Source organism: Marmota marmota, unplaced genomic scaffold (assembly GCF_001458135.2).
Source record: "Marmota marmota marmota unplaced genomic scaffold, marMar, whole genome shotgun sequence".
In the NCBI taxonomy this organism is placed as follows: domain Eukaryota; kingdom Metazoa; phylum Chordata; class Mammalia; order Rodentia; family Sciuridae; genus Marmota; species Marmota marmota.
In genome coordinates, this window is record NW_025999998.1 from 17771105 (window position 1) to 17784356 (window position 13252).

Consider the following 13252-nt stretch of genomic DNA (forward strand, 5'->3'; position numbering starts at 1 on the left):
TTTTTTTTTTTTTTTTTTTTTTTTTTTTTTTTTTTTTTTTTTTTTTTTTTTTTGGTACTAGGGATTGAACTCAGGGGGCACTGGACCACTGAGCCACATCCCCAGCCCTATTTTGTATTTTATTTAGAGACAGGATCTCACGGAGTTGCTTAAAAAAGCATAAGATCTGCTAATGATTGTGAATTACACTCATGCCTTGTGTATAAGCTAAATGAGAAGCAAAATTGAATCTAATGAGAGGGTGGAAGATGTTTGAGAATTTTAGGCGTACTCAGAGTTCAGGAAGCAAAGCTTATCTGAAATAGTGTCTTGAGTTGTTTCTTAGTCAGTTTGAGCACATGCCTGCTTTTGATTCTTAGTGTTTCCTGGAGGAATTATAACTGGAGAAGATGGCTACAGAAAAACTGAAGTTCAGGGGAAGGTGGGGAGAGGGCCCCCAGTGCAATAAAAGGGCAGGTGTGGTATGATAAGGACAATTTAAAAGAACTTCTGGAAGCAAAGCTGCTTGGAGTTAGGAGTTCTCATTTTTTTTTTTTTTAATTTTTTATTGTGGGTTGTTCAAAACATTACAAATTTCTTGACATATCATATTCGACACTTTGATTCAAGTGGTTCTCATTTGATCTGAAATACGTTTTAGACCCACTGTCGTGATCTGAGAAAGTGAGTTGGATAATAGTAATGACTTTGAAGCAAGTTGATTCTCGTCACTCGTTGGGTGTCAAATAGTTTTATTTCCTCAACTGATGGCGTGAATCCACGGGTCCCGTGATGTGCCCTACAAAATGACATGCATATAACAAGTTGACCTGGTGAAATGGATGGATATTCTCTTGTGGTGATCACTTTATATTATCTTAGTATGCAATTGTATACTTATGACCTTAAGAACTGTGACATTCAGCAAAATTTGTTATCATCCCTGGCCCTCCTTCTGAAGGAGGACAGTTTTAGAGTTAGGATATATGATCATCTTTGCTAGATCCTTTTTTTTTTTTAAGAAGAGAAAGAAATGATTTTTGAAATGGCTTTTTAATAAGCCCAGGGAGAAGGGTATAAGCGTGAGATTGCTCCTTGGAAAATGTCAAGCTAGAACTGTGCTTTGAGAAGCCTTCACCAGTGTCCTTTAACCCAAGTCTTCTCCCTGCCTGTTATGTTCACCACGACCTCAGAAAACCTCTTACCTTATGATATCTGAACTTCTTTTGAGTAAACACTTGTAAACTTTGTATTTACCATGCAACTTTGCAGAGATTTTAAAAAGTAAGTAATGTAATTCTGGGTCACATCTGGAGTTGCCAGATGCCAGTTGTGTGATGGTTACACAGGCAGAGTGACAGAAGTGTTTGAGTTTATGATGACTTTTTCTTCAGTTTTACCTGCATATGACTTTTCTTGGCTATGAAGTCCATTGTTTTGGGAAGCTGCATTACTTTTATGAGCCCACCAGAGGTTACAATGTAGACTCCTTCTTAATGCACTGTGTAAGATGATTCTGTCTCAACATCACTTGCTTCTATTCATGTTCTACTCTCAAAAGCACCATCATAGCCGTCTATATGCCCAGCCCAGACTGCTGTACCAGATCCATGTCTCTGATCAGAGACAAGGAATGTAACTAGCTGTGTCCACACTGAGACTGTGGTAAGAGGGTGCTGTGGAAACTGGTTCAGGATCAACAACATGGCCCAACCTTCCTTGGCCTCTTGTAAAAACATGGAATTAGTAAAGATGGCTTAGCCCATCCTTTTATGCAACCCAGAGAGATCTCTATTTTGGTGCCAGTGTCTTTAATATAAACCAGATCCCAAGATTACAAAAGAAATCCTGAAAATTAATCCTACCCTAGTTCTCCCCAAGGCCACTGCACATAGCAGGATACAGTGACACAGTAGGCCATCACTTTGCAGAATCTGCCTGGATACATCTGCTGTGAAATAAAAAGATCCAGACTTTTTCCCATTTAGATCTCAATTTAGACTCTTTATACATGCTCACATCTTGGTAGCCTACAGCATTTCAAAACAATTAAATTTCCATCACACATCCCAATAATGGTTTCAACAGACCTCATTTTATAGTATAATACTGGGAGAGATGGTACACCCTGAAATTTCCAGAATCATCCTTGAAAGAGCCAAAAAGAAGGATATTGTGATCGCTGCTGGATGCTAACAAATGAGAATCTGAGCTTCGGCACTCAGTGTTATCCTTCCATCTGTGTGCCTGGTTAGTTTTAATAAAAAACTGGCCTATGCAAGAACACAAAATAACGTATCTTCACACACTCAGGGAAAAATCCCTGATAGAAATGGCTGAAGAAGGTCATTTCTCAGCAAGAATAGGGGAAAGTGTGATGGGCCAGATGTTAAATTTTCTTTCCAAGCCCCATGAATTTCTTTTTCTGCACATGATATTTTAATGAGTTTTGAAGAACTTTTGAAGAACAGAGCAATTTCTATGCAAAAGACAAGTAGAGTTATCTACATAATTTCTAAATGACTCCTCCACCCTGTTACATTGCAGGGTTATTCTGAGCTTATGATTGATTTCAGACCTTAGTTGAAAGAAATACTGTGTGTCTTATGGACAATAGTAATCATGGATACATATATAATAGAAAGATTCTGAAGACTTTAGCTCCAGTCCCTATGACTTTGCCCAAGTACTTCTAATGTCCATGAGACTTAGTTTCTTCCACTGCAAAATGTGAATAATACTATTTTGCTAATAGGATTGTTATGACAATTTTATTAGCTCACAAGTGATAAAATACATATGTAAGCTATTATTTTTACCTCCCCTTTAGAATTTTATCTGTGCATTTTATTTGGAGTAGCATACTTGATGCATGAAATGCTTTTGTTTTCCAGGTGGTAGGACTAGGAAATCGACACTTCAGTCCATTTTCTGTGTTCACCTTTATACACTGTGTGGGAATTTTTACCTCAATTCAGAGAAGTCCTAATGCTATTGTATCAATGCATAGAACTTAACACCTTAAGTAATATTGTGCATTTGAAGGAGGAAGTATCTAAGCCATGCCCTCCTTGGAGTGGGTGAACTAATGCATCCACGAGTTAATTAAAAAAAACTTTATCTTCTTAAAAGATTTTTATAAAGGAAGCAAAAAAATTTGTGATAATTTATATAAAAAATTGATCTTATATACTGTACAGCCAGCTCTCATTTCTTGTACTCCTGGCATGAGGGAAGGTGTACTGGGAATCAGGCCTGCAGAGTCTCCTGCCCTATGTTGGAGATATTAGCCTACTCATGCAGATTTTCAAAGAGAGATGCCAGCCCAATAATATCAGCACCTGTGAAAACTTGTTCAAAATACAAATTGTGGGCCTTACCTCAAAACTACTGAAACTATAATACACACACACACACACACACACATGATAGTGTAATCGGACAGAGCAATCTATGCCTAAATAAATCCTGGGCAATTCTGATGCACATGCGAGTTGGAGAACCACTGAATTCATTCACCCTCCTTATGCAATGAATTAATTTTCTCCCTGAGCCTTTGAATAGTGTCCTAATAAAAGGCTATCCTTAGAAGAAATGAAAAATAGTCTCTCAAAGCATGTTTTTTCTGCATTTGGATAAGGGACTTGTGAAAGGTGCTCAGGAATACCTCATCCTTGTCAGTTGTTTAGCCATTTGCATTCATTCTCCTTGCTGTCAATTGAACCATGACCCTGAGTTTTCAAACTTGGCGTCTCCTTCCTTGGAGGAGAGAAAATGTTTGCATTATCCTGCTGCTTCACTTCTGCCCTACCTTTCACAGTGAGTCTGAATTAGCTTCCCCATTTCCTTCTGTCACTTCCTGCAAGCCTGTTTCTACTTCCTCCTTCACCCATTCCCAGCTGGCCCTATCCCTAGGTCTTCCTGTAGCCTTTTCTGCTCTTCATCTCCTCAGTTCTCAGCTCTCTTCCTTTGCCTTTTGTGATGCAAAGATAAACCCTTTGTTCTTCTTTGACCTTTAAATTCCACTGTTCTTCTTTTACATTCCTGACTTCTTTCAATTATGAGCATCCTCTCCTGGCTAAGGGTTTCCATTTCCACATCCTTAACAGTGACTTTACCATCTGGAATCTCTTCACAAGGCCTTACCTCTGGCATTTAAAATCAGAACTTCCAAAATAGAACTCAAAATCTAACCTCTACAGTCCAAGGGATACCACTCTGCCTATCACCCTGTTCACGTTGATTCTCTCCTCACTTCTGTCACCTACATTGTGTGTGATTTGTGAAATTCCCTTGCTTCTTTCTTATCTAATCTCCTATTACATTGACCATTTGCACAATATAGCACGTCATCTCCCAAGTCTCACCATCTCAGGAACTAGTTTCCTGCTTCTGTCCTGTGCCCTTTAATATCCCATATAACCAATGCCAAGTCCATCTTGCTAGAATATCAGTTACATTACTTGATTTCCTGCATCAATGGCCATTCATTGCCTCCAGGTTAAATCTGACCATGCATTCCAGGCCAACATAGCCTCTTTGAGGAAGCCACAATTTCAAATATCCTCATCTCTTTATTTTCCCTCCATGAATCCAGACTATCCAAGTACTTAAGAGTCATCTCACATTTTATTTCATCTAAGAGAATATCCATGCCACATCAATGGCCTTTTCTGAAACTTTACAAAAATTTCACTATTATTATCTCTTAACCTTAAAAAATTATTTGTCATGTAAATGAAAAAGAAAGTTCATGAAAAGCCTAACATTGTGCCTGAGCCTTAGGTGGTTAAGAGGTGGCATTCCTCCCAGAGAGATGATGGCATTCCCAGTGACTGGGAACAGTTTCCTCTTCATGCTTTATGATCATCGATCTGTGACTGTGGGTGACGGTGCATGTCAGGTGAGCCAGTAGAGAGAGGTACAGATGGATGAAATCGCCAAATCTTTGCAACCCCTGAGTGAAAATGCACCATTTGAACAAAGTATCAACTAGATTTTCTTTTTCTTTCTTTTATGGGAATTTAAGAAAAAAACAAAAGTAAGGGGAAATTAAATTAAGAATTTTCTAAAAATAATATGTGAATAACCCACACATACGAAGATCTCCTCTTGTTAATTATTTGCTCAGTTCTATACCAAGAAGATCCAAGCAGGGGAACTGACATATGGTCAATCTAACCTTTAATTAGCCTTTGCTCAGAGACCCTTAGAGTACTTTTTTTCATCTCCTTCTCATCTTTGTTCTCATCTAGACAATCTTAGTTCTCTAAAAACAAGCAAGAAAAAAAAATACAATCTGGAGGTACCCTAGGCTACATAGAAAGATCTCTCCAAACTGGCAAAATAGTTCTCCTACTTCTGTTCAAGAAATATCCATTAAGTAAAACAAGCAAACTGCTTACTTATAACCATATTGGGAGCAAATTAAAGGGGACTGGTCAGGGGGGAAAAAAAAGTAATTTGATATCTTTTTCTTTCCTTAAAATGGAAAGAGACCCTTGAGAGTATGCAGACTTGTATCTTTTTTTGTTTTATATATGCATATGTAATATAATAAATTGTGTATGTTTGTAAATATATATATATATATATATATATATATATACACATATGTAAATGTAGAAGAATGTTTTCCTAAACTCTTACTATTTCTTCTCTGTAATGATGAGCCCATCTGACTACCTGCAGCTGCTAAGCAAACCCATCCCAAGGGGAGCTTCGAAGTACAGCCCCAGCAGACAGCCCAGTATCTGGAAACTTTCCACAGACAAGATGTCAGTCATACTGGTGATGGCTGGCATGTTTGGATCTGGCTGAAGTTGCTAAAAGAGCCGGAGACTTTAGGAAGAACAGGGAAAAATAAAAACAAACCAAGCAGCAGAATTCAAACTCCGTTTTCCTACCTGAAGGAAGTCTATGTTTTGCTCCACACAGCAGAGAAAATCATAGCAACGTCATTCTCACTCTCTGTGATTTTTCTATGCCTTTTTCTCTGAAATCTAAAAAGACTACACAGTGAGGAGATGCTGAAGAGAGTGAGCAAGCCAGGGGATTGATGGTATGTCTAGGACCCCTGTCCAAGTTGGTCAGGTGTAAACTGTTGACATCTGGGAAATGAAAAGCACCACTTCCCACTTTATCATGCTTAGCAGGGTACAGTTAATGTTTTCAAATTTACCTGTTTATTTTTACCTTGAAAGAGCAGTACTTAAGTGTTTACATTTTGCAGTGGGACATGGTGGTTTAGTGCCGGGCCCTGGCCCTCTTGCTTGTGTGCCCTCCTCCTGTCCCACACATTTGGCCTGGTTTGATTATTAGGTGCAGAAGGCACAGGTCCCTGGCAGGAGCAGCTGTTTCAGAGCAGGTGGTTCAACACTTTGAGGATCAAAGAGCCCAGAGGTTGGTAGGACTACAACAGCTGCATGTAGCTCTTTGATCTCTGGTTCAGAGTTGCTACCCATCCCCAGATGAAGCAGCCTCCCTCAAGCCAGGAACTGGGATAACCACCTTTTACCTTGGTGGTTTACTAGCAGGTAGATGAGAACAGCAACGAATTTATTGATGGTGGATGACATCCAACAGTTGTGGTTGGGTTTCAGTTCCCCTGCAGTCTGGTCCGCCCCTTATTTCCTGAGATTTTTCCCACTTTCCCCACTCGCCTGCTGTCCACTTACCCCTCACACCACCCATCCTAAGGGCTCTGGTTTCTTCAGTGCCCCCAAGAACTATACTCAGCTAGCTAACCAGCAGGCTCAGTCCCGGCCTGTGGAATGTGCTCCCTGCATCTCATCCCAACTAAATCCTACACATGCATCAAAATACAACCCAAATATCCACTTACTGCAAGTCTCAGCTGACATCACAGCTGACACACCAGGTTCTGGTAGGTTTCTTCAAGTCCGTTCTTCTTACTGATTTTTTACCCTTTTTATATGTACAGTAATTACACAGTTTGGTGCTTTTAATTGTTTTTCATTATATCATAAAATTATTATTGTCTCACCCCTTAGTTGACTAGAAACACAACTCATTTTCTGTTTCTTTGGACCTCAGTATGGGGTTGAATACAGAGTAGATGCTTCACAACCCAACTAAGTAATATAATAACTAATCATATCAATTATTAGCTCATGAGGTTGAGTATACCTTATCCAAATTGCTTGAGACTAGGAGTGTTTTGTATTTCTTATCTTTTTCTTTTGGATTTTAGCGCGCGCACGTGTGTGTGTGTGTGTGTGTGTGTATAAAATCAGGTATACTGAGAGTGGAACCCAATCTAAACAGGAAATTCATTCGTACTTCCTAAACGCTTTATATACATGCCCTAGAGGTAGTTTTACATGGTATTTTTAGTGCCTCTGCATTTTGATGGCAACCTGTCACATGAGGTCAGATGTGGAATTTTCCACTTATGATGTTTCAGACTTTGGAGCATTTTAGATTTTGGATTTTAGGGATGCTCATCCTGTATCAGTGAAGTACATTGAAATGAACACTTTTAAACAGTCAAGTATTGACCCTAATTTGTTAGCCAAGTTTTTGACATCAGTGATTGTATTCATTTTAACAAATAAAAATATACGCTCAGGATTTCTGTCTACCTTTTAGTTACTGGAATATTGATGTTGAGAGACGTGGGAATTCTGTGCCATTCCATAGTAGCATCACATTATGATCTCAGTGACGAATCTCCTAGTTTATCCAGGAATGGAGGTTTCCTAGGATACAGGACTTTCAGTTTTCAAATCAGGACAGTCTTGGGTAAACCTGTCACTTAGTTCCCCTATTCCTCAGGAATGATTTCCTCAGCAGAAGATACTGGCTGGAATTTTCTACAAATATTCAGTAATGGACAGCTGTCACCTAGTTGATATTTTTCCCTTTTATGCAGTAGTTTAAATTTCTCCTGGGCTCCTCGTGGAGAGCTTCTGTTGTTGGGTATTTGCCCTTTTTTCACGCTGTATAATGTTGTGCCTGAGTTTGACACAGTGGAGCAGCAGGAAAAAAAAAAAAAAAACACTTCACTTCAGAAAGCTCAAAAACTTACCAAAATAAAAACTTTTACTTGAGCCAATCAACTTTTTAAAACTATATATAAGTGCTTTACTAATAGTCAAATTCACCATAATACATCCATTCCGTGTAATATTTAGCAGCAGCAGCATTTCAAGTAGCTGGCTCCAATAAGGACAATCCACTAGAAGAGATAAAAGTGTACCAGATTTCCCTGGTTATAGTTTCTGTTGCTCAGAAACTTCTATTTTTTTTTTTCCTATGGAGCTTCCTAGCTTTTCTTTAGAAGTGAGTTTTAAGGCCCCCTAGCTAAAGTTATTTCTTGAGTTGACTATATCTGCTTTCAAACTATGCAGTTACTTACTTGTGTACCTAATGACCAGCTTCTTTCAGCACTTCTGGTCTTATCAGAAAAAGAAAAGCTACTTGCCAGAGAATATTACCTATTTTCCTGAGTTCTTTTGTTCATCTGACTTCAAGCAAGGAAGCCTTTGGATAACTGTGAATAAAAACTAACTATCTTCTTTGCCATAAGACAAAACCATTTTCCTGAACTTATCTGCAGAAAGGAGCCTATTTATGGGGTCTCAATTGCTGTCTTATATGTATCATGAAATACACAGCCTTGTAACCCTAAAGAAAAATATATAATGAGATGCAATTTCTCAAGTTCCCTTTATTGAAGCAGAGCTATATCATTCAACAATGAATAAATTCACTTTCTAAAAAAGGCATAAATAATTTTGCTACAAAATCTTATGCATATTCCTCGTTCTCTCAGTAACTTTCCAATATTTGATTTTTTTAGTCTTGCCTAATGATAAATCAGAAATAATGTTTGCTGCCCCCACTCGCAGGAGTAGAAGATTCTGCTAGAACCAGTCAGGATCCCTGTTCCTGTCAACGTTAATAGCACTCGAATTTCATAGAATTTTGCATTTGCCTAGTGCTTGCGTAGAGTGGATTCTGCTTAATCATCATAAAATTATTTCAAGGCTCAGGTTTTGCTCTGAACATGGCATAAGAAATGTGCATAAATAAGATTCTTTTTTATGGCCATATCTCAACTACTTGTTTATGGTATATTTTCCATCATTATATATTTATGAAATATGAATATTGGCTCTCTACTTGAATAAATTTCAACTGTTATTGATGATTTTACAGAAGTTGGTAAAAAAAAGAACAGACCTCCTACTTTCCTTTACAATTCTTTAGTGCACACTTTGTGCTACTTTGTCAATTAATTAAAGTTTCTTCTCTCAGTTTCATTTCACTCATTTCACAAATATTTATGGAAGCAGTCCCCTAAGCCAAGCTCTGCACCCACTGGAAAGAAATCATACCTTGAGCCCTGTGACTCTTCATGGTGTCCATGGGACAGGCAAGACAGACTTGACTCAAATGGAAAAAAATTAAATCAGAATTTCTGTCTTTAATAGGTCATTTTAGTGGGTGGATATTTTATACTATATAAAAAATGATTAGTGCTTCCAAGCTGTTTAATGGTTACTAATATATAGGGGTATTGATATCACATTTTGAATGAGCTTATCTGCCCAACAACATTCATTATATAATTATTTTCTCATTAGTATTTTCCAACAAAATAAATAACTTCTAATTTGAATTCATATATTTGATGTATTGTCAGCTGAAAAGGCAAAGATGTTTTTCTTGCACTATGTATCTTGATTATGGACAGACACACAATTTTGAGTACATCGAAATAACAGAAAATTTCTGTTACCGACCCAGTTGACCTTCACCGATCTAGCCCAATTTCCTCATTTATTAATATCATATCAGTATAACGTTTTTCCTGTTGACCTGACAATCTGTAGTTTAACTGTAGCAGCCTCTTTTCTAACATCTATTTTGAGTGTTTCATGAATAGGCTTTGTCCCTGGAAGGTAGAAATTGGATGGGAAAAGGAAACAAATTTATGGCCCTCATAAAGACTCAAGGTGCTTTCCTACTTGATTCAAGTGGTTGCTTAACAGGCATGAAGTGCTGGTGGTATTTGATGACTCTTTTTGCTAATTTATGTCATCATGGTTGTTGGGTGGATAGTTATTAGGGAGGGGAAGAGCAGGAGGAGCCAGCAGAGCTGAGGTGGGGCTCAGGTGCTCAGTGGGGGCTGCCCCAGGATTGCGTTGACTGCCCAGAGCCTTTGACCTCCCTTACCTCTACCCCCTTCTCCAAACCCCCCAATCAGATCTTTAATCTTATTCTCCTAAACTGAGGTAAGATGATGAGCTATGCTGCTTTAAAACCACTTGACATTAGCATGGGGGATATTTGAATACTGAATAGAGGTGGAAAGCCCAGCATAATATCTTTATTAAAATTTTTAATATCCCCAAGGAAAGAAAATAATTGTAATGTGCATGATGAGATGATGTAGGCTATGGCTGTGTGATGACTGAGAATATCTGAGTTACTTGAGCTTTAACAAAAGATCTCCTCAGTTGTGTTTCCTTAAACTGAAACTTTTAGTTTTCTTTTTAAAAAGTGTTTTTACTTGTTAATTAACAGGCAATACTTGCAAATATTTATGAGTATGACATTTTCATACATGTATGAAATCAAGATAACCAATATTTCTATTTCCGTAACATTTGTATATGTCGAGAGGCTTTGAACTCCTATCTTCTATTCTTCATGACTTGAAAAGTAGGTCAATGTCAACTCTCTGTTTGGATATCCATTCTCCACCTCCCTCTATCCTTTCTTCCCACAAGCCTGAACTTGACATTCCTCTAGTATCATGTTTCTTCTGTATCACATGAGTCCCTCTGTCCCTTTTTTAAAAATTTACATAATGTTAAGTAACTATAATGACATATACAGAATTGTTCATAGCCATTACCATCTTTTGATGAGTTTATTGATTAATAATTTCTATTTTCTTTATTCTTCTCTGGATATATTTAAGATTTTTTTAGAATGAATATGCATTGCTTTTTAAAATCATGGTTAATAAAAGATGTAAAACTACATTATAAAAGTCCTATGTGTGTCCTTGCCACAGCACAGCAGGCTTGTTATTTTTTGTTGAGTATGGCCTGTCTAAGTACCTGATGGCAAAAATATTGAGCCCTTGCATTTACATAGTTTTTAGAAGATTTTCTCACATGGGACATATAACAGTACTTTATGAACTTAGTGATGGTGACAGGACAGACTAAAATATCGCAAAGTAAGGAAACTGTGGATTAGGTGTTTTGTTTGCTAAGAATTGTGTGATTATCAAATAACATAAATAGAGCTATTTCTGAATCCTGGCACAGTTTTCTTTTTTTATGTGCTCTAATTTATATGTGCTCCCATGTGCATTAAATTCTGCAAAAGTTCCCAGGAAACCTATAAGAAAATGTAAGAGCCAGTTCCTACCATCACGCAGTTTAAAATGTAGTAAGAATAAAAGGACACGTACTGACAGTTAATTAACAAGTCCATCCGTGGCACAGATTAGAAAGTGCAGTGCCTAATACAGTGAGTGGTACACAGAAGGCACTGGAGGGAGGATGGATGGATGGATGGATGGATGGATGGATGGGCAGGCAGATGGATAACAGAAAGACAGATAGATTGATGAATTAATTACTTATAGAATACAAAGGAGAAAAGTTAATATTCACATATGGTTGAATTTCAATAAAAGCTTTGACTTCTTATTGTTCAGAAAATTCTTCAGGAAGAACAAGACATATCAGCAAGAGCTTTAGGAACTTTGACTCTGCAGAAAGTAGGAATGAAGGAATTTCAAGCCAAAGGCTCATCTTGAGCAAAAGCAGTACGGCAGAAAGATCCAACTTTGACTAGAACCTGTAAGAGTAGCTTTATAAATACAAAGGGTTTGATGAGGAGACTATTTTGAAAGGAGAATGGGACTATGTCAGAGGACATCATGAATTTCAAGCTGATGTACTTAAATCTATAAGCACGGGAAGCTATAAAAATTTTTTGCATAAAGCAATTAATGTCATAATGAAAACTTTTAAGCAAACTCTGATAGAAATATGTCTTCATGTTGAATATAAAGATAGAAGAGTTCAATACAAAGTGAAAATGTTAAATATTCAGCTGTGATTTTAAGGTATTTTCAGAAAGAAATACATGTGTAGTTTACTGTATCATTTAAATATTCCTCTACTTAATTTATATTTCTGAGCCAGTTACATCAAATTCAGTTTTAGATCAATAGGGATTCTAATTGAGAACAAATTCAAAGACAAGAAACTAGCACAAAGGTCTAGAGGCCTCCAAGTATCTATGCATATAGTTTAATAAATTTTTATATGCTAGGAGAAAGATAATAATTTATGTCTTCTGGGGTACTTAAACAAATTACTAGATATGTCAGAAAAAAATGATATTTCTTGCATGTTGAGTTCTACTTGCTGAGAAATTGTCTATCGGTTTCTTTACACCTATTAATTATTTTACCTCACAAAATCAATGATGTCATCATTTTTAAATACAAATGATTAACAACAGGTCTCTGAAGGAAACAAGGTGGGTTAGAATTCAGCTTGACCACGGACAGGCTAGTCAGTCTTGGCCAGGTTTCTCTCCATTCCTCAAGTTTTCTCCTCCATGAATGATGACAATAATCTCACTAACATCTTAAGATTGTAGGGAGGCTCAAACGTAAGAATATGGACAAGTACCCAGCATGTAGTAATAATTTATAAAGGATAGTCATATTATTAATAGTTGATGAATAATACACTTTCATCTTATTTATTTGTTTTGTTTTTCAAATCTTTGCTAGGACGTTAGCTAGGAGCCCACTGTTGTGTGTCTGAGGTCTCAGCTGAGTGACATGTTAACTCAGCCTGTGTAGTATAGGTTGCTGCTAACCACAGCAAAGCTGACCAGCCTCTTGCCTTTTGCAGTGAGTCATCTCTATGGATTCGGACTGATGGATGCGGAAGCCATGGTGATGGAGGCAGAGAAGTGGACCACTGTTCCCCAGCAACACATGTGTGTGGAGAGCACAGACCGGCAAATCAAGTAATGTGTGCCGCCCGCTGACCACATGACAATGCCCCCAAAGGACAGAGGCTAGCGCATGTCCTCCCGTCACATGTGGGAGCTAAAAGCTTCTGTAGTTTGTTTCTGATGAAATTATAAAACTGTGATAGAATGGCTTGGATTCTAAGCCGTTCAATGTTCATTAGCATAATCCAGGATCCTTAAAAGGAAAGCATCCTTTCAAAGGGGATTTGGAGAGCCCCTTCCTGGTAGG

General features: G+C 37.7%; 1 protein-coding gene across 4 annotated transcripts in view; it reads left to right on the top strand.

Moving 5' to 3' along the window:
• The window catches only part of Pcsk5 (proprotein convertase subtilisin/kexin type 5), a 448718-nt gene that overhangs the window by 250874 nt on the left and 184592 nt on the right, over positions 1–13252 (top strand). For all 4 annotated transcript variants that reach the window (XM_015492940.2, XM_048806923.1, XM_015492941.2 and 1 more), the window contains one exon: positions 12900–13017. In XM_015492940.2, coding sequence (XP_015348426.1) covers positions 12900–13017 — 118 coding nt within the window. The remainder of the gene's footprint in view (positions 1–12899; positions 13018–13252) is intronic.